Source organism: Callospermophilus lateralis, chromosome 8, assembly GCF_048772815.1.
Source record: "Callospermophilus lateralis isolate mCalLat2 chromosome 8, mCalLat2.hap1, whole genome shotgun sequence".
NCBI classification, from domain to species: domain Eukaryota; kingdom Metazoa; phylum Chordata; class Mammalia; order Rodentia; family Sciuridae; genus Callospermophilus; species Callospermophilus lateralis.
The window spans coordinates 91376267-91392597 of record NC_135312.1 but is presented as its reverse complement, the minus strand read 5'-3'; the positions used below and the strand labels follow the sequence as shown (position 1 = coordinate 91392597).

At 34.6% G+C, this 16331-nt stretch overlaps 1 protein-coding gene across 1 annotated transcript in view; it reads left to right on the top strand.

Annotated features, from left to right (window-relative positions):
• Positions 1 to 16331, top strand: part of Bank1 (B cell scaffold protein with ankyrin repeats 1) — a 281934-nt gene that overhangs the window by 246038 nt on the left and 19565 nt on the right. The window contains exons 11-12 of the mRNA XM_076864747.2: positions 692 to 760; positions 15878 to 16056. Coding sequence (XP_076720862.2) covers positions 692 to 760; positions 15878 to 16056 — 248 coding nt within the window. The remainder of the gene's footprint in view (positions 1 to 691; positions 761 to 15877; positions 16057 to 16331) is intronic.

Sequence of the window (16331 nt, the reverse complement as noted above, 5' to 3'; positions counted from 1 at the left end):
TAACAAATGCCAGAAGCTATCGGGAACTTTGTGGGTGCTCAATAAATATGAAACAATCAATTTTATCTTTCATCTGCAAAATGGGGTGAGTAATGCTGACTTGTCTCCCAGAATTTTGTGTGAGAAATAATAGATGAGAACAAAGCACTTTTCAGATAATGAAGTAATTCAAATAAGCTGCTTTAATAGGTCTGAAGTCTGGATGGATGATGCAAGAATAAAGTGCCTTTTTTATTATTACATCTGTGAAATACAACAGTCTTTTCATCTGTTTAAGAAAAAACAGTCATTATCCTTGCTTATCACTGAAAAGTCAGCTTGAGTAATTTCCGTGCAAATGGAATTTTTCATGTGATTTTAACATTTATCACTTTTAACAAAATGCAGCTTTTATCTTTACCTGATACCAAAATGGAATCATATCTTGATTTAACTAGCTTAATGAGGCATTCCATCAGCATTATACTACTCTGCCCAAAGAAAATGCTTTCTGAAATGACTGATAAACTGCATAAATGAGAAAATTGCAAATTTAATAATCCTCCTACTCAAAAAAGAATACAATCACGAATTATTACTAATGAATATGATATATTGCATCCTAGCTTCCTGGGGACTTGCACTGGATAGGGTGTTGTTTTTTTTATTAGTGTTTATAGCCAATAAATAATATGCTCTGTATTTTTTACAGTGTTTCAACAAAAGGCAGCAAGAAGACAATCTGATGATGAGAAGTTCCATGGTCTTCCTAAGAAACCAGGTACTGACACTAACTTCAGTCTAGTTAATAATCTTTAACATTTAAAGAAATCTTATGAATACTGAATAAAGCCCCCTAGGGTAGAAGTAAATGATTGTGTGTTTGATTAATTTCACTCTCAAGTTAGTGTCTTGCCCAAACATAATTTTGACATAATAAAATCAATGCAAGAAAATTATTTTAATTAACAAAGACAGGAAATGGCCTTGTCAGAATGCCTGTGGTGATGCTGTTACCAGGGATTCAGGAAGGTTAAGTAAGACAAACTATAACGTGCATCAGAGGTCACATTTTCCAAGGCCTTCAGAGGGTGGGAGGGTCCAATGCTTGATCCCCAAAATCATGGGAATTCTATGTGATACCCTTTTATCAGTATTCTTTTGCCTTCGGTCCTTGATCCAACATATTTTGAATAATTGTTTGTAATGCAGAAAAGCGCTGAAAACTGAAGCCACAGAAATATCTCACAGAGTAGGAATATTTTCTACCTCCAGTTTCCTCTAAAATACTTATCTCCTTTTGAAAAGAGAGACTCTCGCAGATTATTAATTACGCTTTTTAAGACAATCAGGACTGATTTAATGTCCAAATATGAAAAACATAAAAGGTGATAGAGGTAGGGAGTAACAATAGCTGACACTGATATGAAAATTGGGAGACCCACCTTTGAAATAATGTAAATCCTAAATCATGTTATCTTGAGATTGGTACCAGGAAATTATTAAGAGAAACATTAAAACAAAACCAGAACATTATTTCACAGCAGTCACTAACCAGTCCTGTGGTTGGATACTAGCTTTTGTATTATTGTAGAGATTGTGAGGTGTAGATTGCACCAACTTCTAACATTGACTGAACTATTAAATATAGAACCCTAACAGACCTGCTCCTGTGGTACTATGGAATGTCCTTCAAACACAGTTGTGTCTTGAGTGTTCTTCACCCATCACTTCAAGTAGCATTTCCCATGGCAACCAGGTTGTACTTAGATAGTTCTTGCAATTAAGTTCATGGTGTTTGAATGCAGTGCATGAGGAGGCTGAACTTCTCTTCTCCCATGAATCACTAGGAGAGATTGTTTCCAAATTTACATGTACCAAACTCTCTTTATCTGGCAATTTTCCATTTTTAGTAATTTCATATTTGGTGGGGGGAGAGGTCTTTTTAAAATCTTATGCTATCCTCCCACTGTGCCTTCAGCTCTCTCGAGAAATCAATGCAAAACTTCATGTAAGATTTTTGTGCAACTCAGATCAGAGTAGCTCCTAAAGAATTAAACAAAGTAGATAAGATTATTTCTATCTGGACTCCCCCACACATCTCACAGAGCTTTAGAAAGAATAAAGAGAGGAGATGCTTTGAGCTCTTTGGGATAAAATGTCCCTGAAGCATTTTTCTTATAAATTATTCTAGTATCATGTTTTTAATTAAGTCCAGTTGGAATTAAGGGAAGATGAAGAAGGGTGACAAGTGTCAAGTGTGATGAAGAGATTTATGAAAAGCTTGATCTTATCCATTAGCCTTCTGGGTGTTCCACAGAGAACAATGTAAGGGAAGGCATCTAGTATCCACTTAGCCTCGAAGAGCTGAAGAGCTGATTATTATTCCACCACGTGGATAGAAAAGTAGTTTCCATCTGTGCCCAGACAAAAGAGGAGGAGAGAATGGCGAAAGGAAACAGGATTCTAATTATACGATATTTTATGGGTTTATCAGTCCATAATTTATTACCCAATTTGCTTCATCAAGGTCAGTTATCACTAGATTTTTAGAACTCTATAAAGACTAGGACACTTGCCGCAGTCTGGCTGGGCACAAAATCCCGAGCCACTCAAGCAGGAACAAACTTTATTTCCAAAACTCCTGCGAAATGCCACACACGAGGCCTTCTCCCGGGACACGCTCCACCAACAGGAAATCCCTCCTCTGGAATTCCCTCCTACCGTACTTCCCCAACCAATGGGAACTCTCCTGGAGCGCTCCAAAGTAGCAGGCCTAAGCAGACAGCAGGGGTCTAATCTCCAATCGAATGCGCATCTTAACATAATCATTATCATCTCAATGGCTTGCTGGGGTCACCTTTCAACCACAAATGCCATTCGTCATTCCTACTTGGCTATGGCTCTCAGCAGATACTGAATGTTTTTTAAAAATATGATTCTTAAGTTTTAGATGGATACAATATCTTTATTTTACATTCATGTGGTGCTGAGGATCGAACCCAGTGCCTTGTGCATGCTAAGCCAGCACTCTACCACTGAGCCATACCCCAGCCCAATACTGAATGTTTTGATCATATTTTATCTGACATCTTTCTTCTTTCTAGATTCTTAAATTCAACTTATTGGTAACATTTTTTAAAAAATTTACTATATTGAATTTTTCTACAGTTTATTATAATTTAATATTTATAATTTATATTCCATGTAAAATAATCAGGTCTCCCAGGTTCACATGAAACAAGTAAATTGAATAATAAACATATGTAAGTATAGATGTATATATTTATGTGTATGTGTGTACATAATTTTTGGAGAAACGATTGTTGTTAAAGGTTTACTAGCAAATTTTTATTCAAATCCAACCATGTCAATAGTTACAGGAAATGTGAAAAGATAAAAACATCAATTAAAAGGCAAAGATGGTCAGATACAATTTTTAGATGCAAAGCCTACTATAAGCTTCTTTTAAAAGATTCAGTTTACAAGTAACAAAACAACAAATATATGCATAAATACACACAAATACATTATAGATCATGCAAACCTTAAATTTGTGTCAGAGTAGATTTGAATGCAAGTGCTAATTGTGAAGAAAGGAAAATTTCATAATTTGAAAATAATTTACCATCCAGAATTTAAATGTGTAACTATTATGCAATAAATTATATACTCTTTAAGTATATGAGAAAGATTGACTTAGCCAAAATAACAAGAAAATCCTCAAAAATAAGAAGCCAAAATAAGAAGCCTGATTAAAACTTTAAGGGAAATTCACTTCTTTTTAAAAGCTGGTTCTTTTTAGTTATACATGAGAGTAGAATGCATTCTGATATAATTATACAAGCATAGAATATATCTTATTCTAATTGGAACCCCAGTCTTGTGGATGTACATGATGGTAAAATTCATTGTGGTATATTCATATATATATATATATACATAGGAAAGTTATGTTAGATTCATTCCACCATCTTTCTTTTTCCTATCCTCCTTCCCTTCCCTGCATTCCCCTTTGTCTAATCTTCTTGGATTTGTCACTGTTTGATGGTTTCACTACATTTCTTTAATCTTGGGCCTTCTTGGATTTGTCACTGTCTGATGGTTTCACTACATTTCTTTAATCTTGGGCCTCAGTAATTTATAAGAACCAAGATAACATCAAACCTTATGAAACATTTAAAAAAAATCTTTCTGATGACTGCAGTCTGCAGGGAAACCAGCATCTAGCATGAGAAAGAGAAGGATAATTGAGAAATAAATGAACTTATCTAAGTACCTTACTCCAGCTATATTTCCTAAACTGTTTAGATATTATGAACATCCAGACCATGGTTCATACTAGGCAATCAAATCTGCTTGCTATTGGATTAATGAACACTCTTCAGATATCCTGGGTTCTGTGGTATAATAAGAAACGCAGTAGATCCTTTCATCAACGATGACCTCTTTAGTCATTGGAAAAAAAGGGAGTGAGGAATTTTCTGAAATTTTGTCAGAGTCAAAATTTTCTCACTGTTCTCTTAAAAAGGTTATTTAATTCTTCAATTGTATGCTTGAAGAAAAAGGGATAAAGAGGGCCAGATATTTTCCCCCCCGGAAAGAATAAGCACCTCCAATGCCTTCAGTTCAGGATTGCCAAGGGATTGCCAGGAAGCAATAATATGGCTCAGCCAAGGAATTTTCCTGAGAAACAGAAAAAAAAATTAATTGGCACCATTTCCATGGAAACTCAACAGAATTCTTCAACTCAATTCTTACATTTTGGGAAAAAAAAAAAAAAAGAAGGAAAAGCGCTAAGGACTACAAATCACAGATAGAATTTTCCATTAAAATAATTTTTAAAAATTAATTTCCCCAAGTTGGTTTTTAAATGAGAAAATGCCAAGAAGGCGGTCACAGAACATGATGCCACCAGACCTTCACTCCAAAATTGATCCTAACAGTCAAGGGCATATTCTCAATGTTACAAGCTGTGGCTAGATTCTGTCTCTGTGTTAGGAACTGATCAAGGTTTTGAAGTCTGAATCATATTAAGCGGGAGGAGAGAATGGCAAAGGAACCAGGGTTTCTAAGTATCAGTTCAATTCTATCTGAGGTGGGAAAATAAAAGGCAAATCAAAGAGTCATGCTTTTGAGAAGAAAAAAAAAATAAGGAGCTCATTTAAAGCTTATAAAATTTGCATAAAACATATTTAGTAACCAGAAGACTCCTAGATGAACATGTTCAAGTCAAAGGATACTAGAGGAAGGCAGGGTTCCTTCTTCAAAGACATGAAAACATGTAGCTAATTTTCCTGCCTCACAGTCTAGGGTTAAGACTGGACTTTTCTATACACATCAAGATCAACCCCATTTTATTAACACAGTCTTATTGCAGATAGGACCCATGGCAACTGAGGAGGTTCAAGCCCCCATAACCAACTGCCTCCCTGTGATGGTAGATCAAGTGCACATATCTCTTCTGACCTACAGCTGGATCATGAACTTCATCAAATACATTGTTGCCATCACCCTCAGGGGCAAACCATTTCTTTGGGGGATGGGAGTAGGCAATTAGGAGAAGAAGGTCCAATCTAACCACTGTCAATGCCAGTCACCCCTAACTCTAGAGGAGTAATAAGAATTTCTTGTAGAGCTTCTGAACTTTGGTGGCCTGAGCCCTACCTTAGACACAGACTAAAAGTAGACAGATGAAAATACTTATCAGCAGTAATCTCAAAACCAATCTATTAAAAAAAAAACAAAATCCCACCAAAAGAAACTGTGCTTCAGAAACCACATTATGATAAAATTTACCTCCATGTTAAAAATAACCAATACAATATAATTTAATTCTTTTGCTAGCATGTAAGACTATGTCTTTGTAAAATTTCAAATTTCCAACCAGGCTTTATTATGTAAATGTATCATTTGCCCCCAATGATTTTTGCTATTATCATTCTTTTTGTGTTGTTTTCTTATAAGGAAAACTCATTTCTCTAAAGCTCTAATTCTATCTAATGTGGGAAAATAAAAGTCATATTAAGAGTCATGTTTTCAAGAAAAAAATTTAAGAGTACATTTGTTATGATAATAAATACTATTCTAAGGGATTAAAAAAATCAGCACTAAACTGACTTTGTATGGTGAATTTTATCTTTTGCAGACCCTGGTACCATCCCTGCCTACTAATTCTGTGGTGCAGACTACAAAGTCAGTATTGGCTGGCCTTTTTGAGGGACATACAGGCCCATGGGAAAGATAGAGTCAGGAACATATTTTTATGTGTTCTCTAAGTGCCCAATGCTGTGGCAGTTTGAAAAATGTTAAATAATAAAATTGTCTATAAGAAGGAGACCTGGGGAAACGTGGAAGGTATTACTCTTATGTGGGGAAGAAAGAATACTGATCTCTGAGGTATTTTCACAGGCTGTGTTTTCGCCAGTACTAGATATATTAAATAGAAAAGAAGGAAAATTGTCAAAATGTGGTCATTTGTACTCCATAAAAGAATAATGGCCTCAGCTCCCTTTTCCAGTATAACTTACATTTCCATTTGTCATGCTGCTCACAAAAGTTTTCTTCCTTTTTTAATTTTTTTAAAGCCATACCTGGAAAAATTTGTGTAATAGCTGAGTTCTTTCCTAAAATGGTGATGTATTAGCAATCCACTGAGTAGCCTCTTTCAGAAGTAAAGGCAAAGCATTAAAAAAAAAAAAAAAAGATAAAATTCTTAATAATTGTGAAAACAGAAACTGGAAAAGAGGCTTGCTAGAATCTGGGACTCTACTCCAATTAATTCTAAGTTTGAAAAATGGTGACTGAGACAAAAAAGAAATTAGTAGTCTACCCCTGCTTTGAAAAAAAAGCAGTCCTTTACCCATAAAAGAAGATAGGAAGATATTCCATCCTTCCCTTCCCCACCAGCTTTTCAGTTTTGATCTTTCCAGGTAAGTGCAGAAAGTTGTCCTCCCTGTTGAAAGGGGAGTAGGGTGGAGGTCAATGTTGTACTTGCTAGTCCTGAGACCCTCAAGAACAGCTTAGTGATAGAAGGATGGCATTGTGAAGAAGGAAGAAGGGACTTATATACATAGTGTATGGAAATCATGTCCCATCTCTGTGTTACAAAGCATCATTAGATCAAAACCTGGGATCTTGAATTGTGAAATGATTTTTATCAAAATCCTAAGACTGAGAATAAAACCCAAAGGACAAATAAACATTAAATGTCTAGCTGAACAATGATCATGTAGATGTTTTTGCTTTTGAAAAGGATTGAAGAAGAGAACAAAAACTATGATCACTCTGAAAACTACTCTGGGGTATAAAAAGAAAATTTCCTCCTGAAAACTCAAGATAGTTATACTTCTGTAAATGATTTTGTTTATTTAATAAAAAATCATTGACAGATATCTTCTTTCAAAGCACCAATGTGGGGATAATAGGCAACACACACACATACAAACACACACACACACACACACACACACACACACAGGAAAAGAGCGTTTCAACTAATGATTTGTAATTGTTTAAATCTGAAACTCTTGATAAGTATTTTAACTTTTAAGAAAATGTTTGAAGGCAACAGCAGGAGAACATCAGGGGTCAACATCAGGCGCAAATGAAAATGAAACAGGTAAACAACGTTTTAGCGTGTCACAGGACGAGATTAAACAGGTGTTATAAAGAAAAGATACTGAGCGACAAGAAGAGGTATAGTAGAAATAAGCTAGAAAGTTAACATTTCAATAGTACACTAACATCCATATTTGTTACAACCAAAAGACTGATGCCGGATACAATCCATTTAGTAAGTAGAGAACATACTGGGGAAGTGTTTCTTCACAGTACAAGGAAAGGCTAGACACAATAAGATAATAAAAAAAAAACAGAAATCCAACTCGTGTGTGATAAGTGTTTTTAAAATAGAATAAAAAATTCAGTCAATGACCTAGTTAAGCAAAACTTTACAAAGCAGGGGAATGGGAGAATGGAACACAGATAGAATGAGCTCACTGTGCTCCAGGAAAGAGTAAGGAAATCACCTACATGATTTGAAAGCAGCACAGCAAATCTTATTAACTATAGGAATGAGGATTTAGTCCTAAAGTATTTAAGAAATATTTTGACTTTTATGTTATATACTAAAATGAATCAAAATCAGTTTTAAAACTCAAAAAAATCTGGGTAGCTAAAATAGACTGTTGGGTTTATTTGGGAAAAGATTGAAACTTAAGTTTATATGAGGTATTTTGTTCATGTACAAAAAGTCAAATATAATCATTGCTTGACATTGAATAAGGTAACACTTCGATCTCCTCATGAAGGTGTTACCCAAAATATTTTCTGAGTTAATGAGAGATTAAGCAAAATGAAAAGTTTGAATCAAAGTTATGATACTAAAATTTTTCAGCAAATAATAAAGCCACTTAAATAATTAAATTTAAGTAATCATTGAAAAATTGTTTATAAAATGTGTAAAATACTAGCAATTAAGAAGAATATGTAATGTAATCAATGATAATTTTTTAGCAATCATCTAGATCAAGTGCCCAAATAGTATAAAAATGTCTAGGGATCAGAATAAAATTAAAATTCCTTTTTTATTCATTTTATTAATCAAAAAAAGTTTTTAAAATCTCTAAAGTTTTAAAAAGTAGTCCTTTTATTTAAAAAACTATGCTTCCAAATCACTTAAATATGCATATAAAGAATAATAGTTATGTATTAAAAACATAAAATATATGTATAGTTTTAGTATAACCAAAGTAAAAAACTAGAAGTAAAGTCAAAAAGAAAAAAAAAAAGATTATACAAAATGAGATCTTGTATAAGAACCGCAGTTATGACAATAGATGTGGCCCCCACGAAAATGTCCTCACACAGCACTAACATTTAATGAGAATAAATGGTACCATGTAAAATATTTACATAACCATAGTTCATTAAAACTCACAACTGTCTTAGGAAGTAGGCATTCTTAGGTTGGATGTCTGCAACCGAGGTTGCAGAGCTAATAATGGTAGAGGTGAAGTTTGAACCCAACCCAGTCTTACTCTGAGGCCAGTGTTTACAATCCTCTCCTCTACTGTCCCCCCAGGTAATTGTAATTCCAACTGTCTGGGCAACTCCCTTACTTATAGCACAAGCCTGGGAAACCACAAAGCCTGTCACACACGTGTACTCCTTTAACCCTGGAAATGACTCTTGAAGAAAAGTATTATCTATCTTCATTTTAGAGGCAAAGACATTTACAAGAAAAAAAATATATGATGATATTAGCTAATGAAAAAGACATTAATCATTACTATTCAACTATTCATTTACTTTTTTAAAAATCTTACAAAACAAGATGTAGAGTAATTTCTAGCAAGATCGGGAATAAAATATTAGTTTAAAAGTATGACTATTCCTGTTGAGGTTAGGAGCATTATGAGGATGCTCATTAACAATATTTTTACTTCTAGGTTAGCAACTGATAACATATGCATCTGAGATAAAACATATTATCTATCGGGAAGAAGGAGATTCCTTTTTTATCATTTTTAGATGATATATGTGAATGACAAGAAAGCCTTAAAAAAAAGTCAACTCAAAGACAAAAATTATTTTTAAAAATTGGACATAATTCAGAAATAATTTACTTTTTTATATACCAGCATTATTTGTTTGGAGACATCATGAAAGAAAAGAACTCATTCACTACACATTTAAAACACAAGTATCTATTACAAAAAAAAAAGGCACAGTGGCACAAGCCTGTATCCCTAACTAACCAGGAGGCTGAGGCAAGAGGACTGTAAGTTCAAGGCCAGCCTGGGTAACATCGCAAAACCCTGTCTCAAGATAAAATGAAAAGGGTTGGGAATGTAGCTCAGCGGTAGAGACCTTTTTCTAGCATGTAAGGTCCTAGGTTCAATTTTCAGACAGCAAAGAGAGAGAGAGAGAGAGAGAGAGAGAGAGAGAGAAAGGAACACTGTTTTCCTGCATGGAGAGATTAAATACCCTGAATTCTTCCTAAAGTGATTTACAGATTTAAGGAAATCTCAATCATTTTGAAATGAGTTTTTTCTCCCTTTAAAGACAGAAACAACACTTTTGGAAGAACATTTAAATTTATAGAAAAGATGAATAGTAAACAGCAAAAAGTCATTCATTTAGGAAAATCAGAGGACAGAGGGAGAACTACTTACCATGTGTGATAGTAAAATCTGTACTTTGCAATAATTGAAGCTATAGCACTTAGTGTTATATCAGCAAGAGAATCACTAGCAATGATAACAAGTTTTCAATGATAAAATTATTAAAACCTTTATTTTTTTAAATTAAGCAATACAAAATATTCTTAAAAGTGCCACACGGCAGGCACTTATCCTGCTGACAAGACTGTAGATGTCAGCACACTTCCATGAAGGGTGACTGTCAGCAAGGATACAAAGCTGGAAAACTGTTCATCCTCAAAAACTACCTTTTTAGAGCTATCACAACAAAATAAAAAACAATGCAGGCTATGATGCCTGTGAAAGACTTTTAAGCTCATGTTAACTGTTCTGAAAGTAAAATAAAAGTATATATCAAATTGGGGAGGAAGAAAAATCTTTTCCCCCAACCCCCATCCTCCATGGTAATCTAAATGCAATATAGCAGTCTTGAAACCCTTACCAAAAATTGCAGGTTGCACATTTTGGTTTAACTAGTCTGTCCATGAAAAAAAAAGTGGTAAAATGGCTAAATTATTTTTCCTTGCAACTTGTCATGCCTAATAAGTAATTCATCAAGATAAAATGCTTTAATATTTCCAGTGTGAAAAAAGTAAAAGCATATATATATATATATATATATATATATATATATATATATATATAGATAGAGATAGATAGAGATAGAGATAGAGATAGATAGAGATAGATAGATAGATAGATAGATATAGACATATAATCTATTTGTAAACAATTCATTTTGAGGACTTGATATCTGGGATTCTGCTGCTCTAATTTTTTTCCTACTATTCCCTCTACATTGTCATAAAAGGTGAACACCTCACTCTCCCAAAAATGATATTCACAACTTGAATACTGAGAATTTGAAATAAGAAGAGGTCATTGAAATGAGTATTCTTAAAAGGATTAAATAATTTTTTAAATTCAGCTATAACTGTACATAAAGCGAAATTGAAATTGGTATGCTTTTCTGGGAAGACTTTGCTTGAAATAACTTGTGCAAAAGTAGAAAATTCTTGCATAGGTTACTTGAGATAAAAATGGCTTCATGCTTAAGCAGTGGATGATGGAAGTGAAGTGGTAGTTAAATGGCATAGCTGTTAAATGACGATGCGAAACCTACACACTCTGGCAGTGATGGCACAGAGAATGCTACTGTAAACTGCATTTCACGAATTGCATGTGAGTGTAGAAGACTATAAAAAAGCAAATGGTGTAAGAAAGCAGGATCTCAATTGTTATCTGTGCTTTTTGCCGCTGAACCAGTTAGCCCTTTGGCCGACTTCTGCTTCTCCACTTCCCCTGGGATTTTCAGGCTCCCTCATCCCTGAAGGAAGATTTCGAGTATAGAATCTGTTGACATCTTGTTAGTTCTGGGGGAATAGACTTCTGAAGAGAAAAGACAAGTCAGGAAAGCTCCCATGGGATTCATAATGACTGGTCATAGAGCAGTTTTATATGCACGTAAATCTTTCCAAAAGAAATTGTCTCCGTGACCCTGTTTCAAGAATTGTTGTTATCATCCTGCTCAAAACTGAGAGGGACATTAAAGGTCATTTTACGAAACCCCTTATGCTTGAGTCCCCTACAAATGCTTAAAACATGCTGTCAAATACTTGAAACATTTTCTTAAGGAAAAACCAATCCTAATTTTATTAACAAATCTGTATTTCTATAGAATTTGAATGTTCTACCTGTCTCCCAACTCCATGTCAATATGGTCTAGATGCCGCTCAGTTTATTTCTTTCTTGAAGAAGAGTTCCCCATAACAAGCATATTTCTCCTGGGACAGCTTCCTAGGCACAATTGGCAGGACTAGCTATTCTCTCCTTCTTGGCTTCCTGGGCATATTTAGATCTGACAGTATTAACACATGTGCTGCTACTTCATTGCCCTGCCTCCCCCGTGATACCACAGCAAGCATGTTGGACTTCATGGACATGTAAATGAAAAGGTACAAACTCAAGTGAGTTCTGCAGCTGGGCAGGTAGCACAGTGTGTTTTTCCAGTGACAATTGAGATAGCCCAGACAAAGAACACATAACATCCCTAAAAGCAACATAGACCGTCTTCTGTCTTTAAATACCACTGGGGACTGATGAAACAAATGCTGGATTTGCCCACTGTCTGCCAATCTGTGATCCTGGAGCCTCAAACCAGGCTCTGGTGTTCCCACAGCAGTCACACATGTGACACTGGGCCATCTAATATTCTTACCATACTGAGCAGGTAAAACACAGCAGGCTCCAAAATAAACTCTTTTGCAAAGGAAGGATGTCACTATAAAATGACCAATGATTTATTTTAAATCTTTCAGGAATAAAATTTCAGATGATCCTCAGTTTCTCATGACAGTTAGATTTTGGTTGAGGTTCCTTTTTGCAAAGTCAAAGATATTATTTATTTAGCAAATAGTATTAGTAATATTAATATTTATTTAGCTTACTATGTGGCAGGCCTAGACTAAGTGTATGCACATAATTTCTTTTATTTTTCAAACAGATTTTTTTACTGAACAAATTTATGGGTTACAGGGTGACTTTCGATATTAGATATAATATGCACTAATAAAATCCAGATTATTATTAAAGTTTCCATCTCCTTATCACTGTTTTGTTTGGGACCATCAGGCTCTTCTCATTTACTTGTTCATAAAATACATCATAGTTTCACTGTGGACTATAGTTCCTCCATGGTTCTATAGAACACTAGAGTTTTTTACTTCTGTCTGCGTTTTAGTATCCATTATCCAACCTCCCACCCTCCCACTTTCCACCACCCTTCTCAGCCTCTAATAATCCATATCATATATTCCAATCAACTTTTTTAAACATTTCACATAAGAAAGAGAATATGTGGAAATTGACCTTCTGTGTCTGGCTTATTTCACTTAACATAGTAACCTCCAGTTCAAATCATTTTACTGCAACTGATAGATTATTCATTTTCAATACCCGAATAATATTCCATACTCTGTGTGTGTGAGGGTGTGCGTGTGTGTGAGTGTGTGTGTGTGTGTGTGTGTGTGTGTGTGTATGAGAGAGAGAGAGAGAGTATACACAGCATTTCTTTTCCATTCACCTATTTATGTGCATTAAGGCTAATTCCACATCTTAGCTATTGTGAAAAGTGCAGCCATAAACAGGCATACAGGTGTTTCTTTGGTGTGCTGATATAATTTCCTTTGAGTGTATGTATACTCAGAAGTGGGATAGCTATATGATATGGTAGTTCTATTTTAATTATTTAAGAAACCACCATAGTGGATGTGATCATTGACATTCACACCAACAGTATATATGAATTCCTTCTGCTCCACATCCTTGCCAGCATTTTTATTTTTAACTTTTATACAATAGTCTAACTGGGATGAGCTGTTATCTCATTGTGGTTTTGGCTTGCTATTTCCCTGAAAGCTAATGAAGTTGGGCAATTTTTCATGCATTTGTTTGCCATTGTGTTTCCTCTTTTGAGAAAGTACCCATTCATATTGTGTGGCCATTTTAATTGGATTATTTGGTTTTTGTTATTGGGTTTTTAAATTATTTATATATTCTGCATATTAGTTCTTTGATGAATTCTTTGCAAAGAATTTTCCCAACTGTAGATTGTTTCTTCATTCTGTTGGTGTTTCCTTTGATGCACAGAAATGTCTTAGTTTGATATAATACCACTTGTTAGTTTTTCTTTTGTTATTTTACCCCAAAACCTTGCTACCTATACCCATATCTTAAAGCATTTCCTCTGTGTTTTCTTCTGCTAATTTCATAGTCTCATGTCTTTCATTCGGGTATTCAATCCATTTTGAGTTTCTTTTTTATAGGATGAGAGGGAGCAAGTTTCAGTCTTCTCCATGTGAATATCCAGTTTTCCCAGAATCATTCATTGTAGAGGCCATCCGTTCTCCTGTTTGTATGTTTAGCACCTTTGTGAAGAATCAGTTGACTTTAAATATATAAGGTTACTTCTGATTCTACTCTGTTACATTGGTCTTTGTGTGTTTTGATTTGTATAACTTTCAATATACACTGAAGTCAGCTAATGTGGTACTGACCAACTTGGTTCTTTTTGGTCAAGATGGCCTTGGTTCTTTGATATCCTTTGTGCTTCATATGAATTTTAGTACTGTGTTTTCTAGTTTTATGAAGAATGCCTTTGGTATTCTAATGGGGGTAGCATTGAATCTGTGGATTGTTCTGGGTAGTCTGAACATTTTACAATATTCATTCTCTGATCCAGTAGCATGGGAAGTCTTTCCCTTTTTTGTGTGTCCTCTTTAAATTTTTTATTAGAATTAGGTAATTTACGTTGTAGAGGTATTTAACTTCCCTGGTTAAATTGATTTCTAGGTATTTTACTTTTTATAACTATTATGACTTTGCTTTCATGATTTCTTTCTTAGTAATCTCATTATTTATAATGTGTATGAAAAAGCTACTTATTTTTGTACGCTGATTAGTATCATACAGTTTTGCTGAATTCAGTTCCAATAGTCTTTCAGTGCAGTTGTTAGGTTTTTCAATACATAGAATCATCTCATCTGAAAATGAGGATAATTTTACTTCCTTCGTTCCTTCTTTCCTATCTGTATACTTTTATTTGTTTTTCTTGCCTAATTTCTCTGTCAAAAACTTCTGGTACAATGTTGAATAAGACCAGTGGCCTTGAAAATTCATGGTGGACGAGTGTAGGAGAGGAAACAGGTAGGGACATGGCAGTAGGAAGCAGAGAGAGAAAGTATTCTTGCTGGGGACAGAATGTAAATCCCAAAGGCATGCCTCTAATGACCTGCCTTTTCCAGCCACACCTTACCTGCCTATAGTTAATCCCTATCAGTGGATTAATTCACTTATAAGGTTAAGGTATCATAACTCCATCATTTCACTTCTAAAGTTTCTTGCATTGTCTCACACATTAGCTTTTTATTTTTTTTGGGGGGGGGGCACATAATATTAAAACTGTAAGAATCAGGTCTGAAATGCTAGCATTTTGTTAAGAATTTTTATATCTATGTTGATCAGGGATATTGGTATATAGGTTTTTTGTTGTTGGTGGTGTGTCCTTCTGGTTTCAGAATAAGGGTAATGATGGCCTTGTAGAATGAGTTTGGAAAAATTCATTATTTTTCAAAATTTTTGAAATGATTTAAGAAGAATTGATATTAATTCTTCCTTAAAAGTTTGGTAGACTTCAGCAGGGAGCCAATCTAATTCAGGACTTTGCTTTGTTAGGAGAATTTTTATTATTGATTCAACATCATTTCTCATTTTTTATCTGTTTAGGTTTTCTGGGTCTTCATGGTTCAATTTGAGTAGAACAAGAAAATGACATGTCCTACAAATAACACAGTTAGAGCTTTTGTTTCAGCTTTTTTCTCTCTCCTGTGCCTTTATATTTTTCAGTGCCGAAATACATTCTTTTACTTGTAACACTAGATGCCAACCAAGCCCCACCATCCTTAGGAAAAAATGCACTGGTTTGTACTGGTTTATTTGGTAACTACTTGTACACAGTTAAGAATGAGAAACAACAATGGCTTATTTTAAGAGTGTCCTTTAAAAGTGTATTTGAACAACCAATAAAAAAAAAAAAATTAAAAAAAATAAAAGAAACCTAAAAAAAAAAAAGTGTATTTTGTCCCAATTTTCCATATGTTGACTGCCCTTTAAAACACCCTCCTCTCATTTTGTAGACAAAGCTCGGTCAGAGAGTCCAGCCTTTTCTACTGCGAGCGGCTATCTGGCCTCTGGGCAGGAAGAGCTCATTCTCCTGCAGGAGAAAGTCAAGAAAGGGAAAATATCTGTGGATGAAGCTCTGGAGAAATTTAAGCACTGGCAGATGGAAAAGAGTGGCTTGGAAATAATTCAGCAGGTAATACTGACCCCAGTCTTTTTTGTAATATCCTCTCACTTATGGAGCTCCTAGACTCTTTGTAAATGTTTAGTCTTCACAAGAAACACAGGTAACTCTTCTTTTGTTTTTAACTAGCCATTGAATTATGCTTCAAACAAACAATTAAAAAATTTGAAAATAATATCCAAATTTCATGTTTACTAGTTCATTTATTCAAACTCAGTCCTGGAAACCAATGTATCAAACTGAATGGCAAATGAGCTTATAATACCCATCTGTACTACAGCGAATGT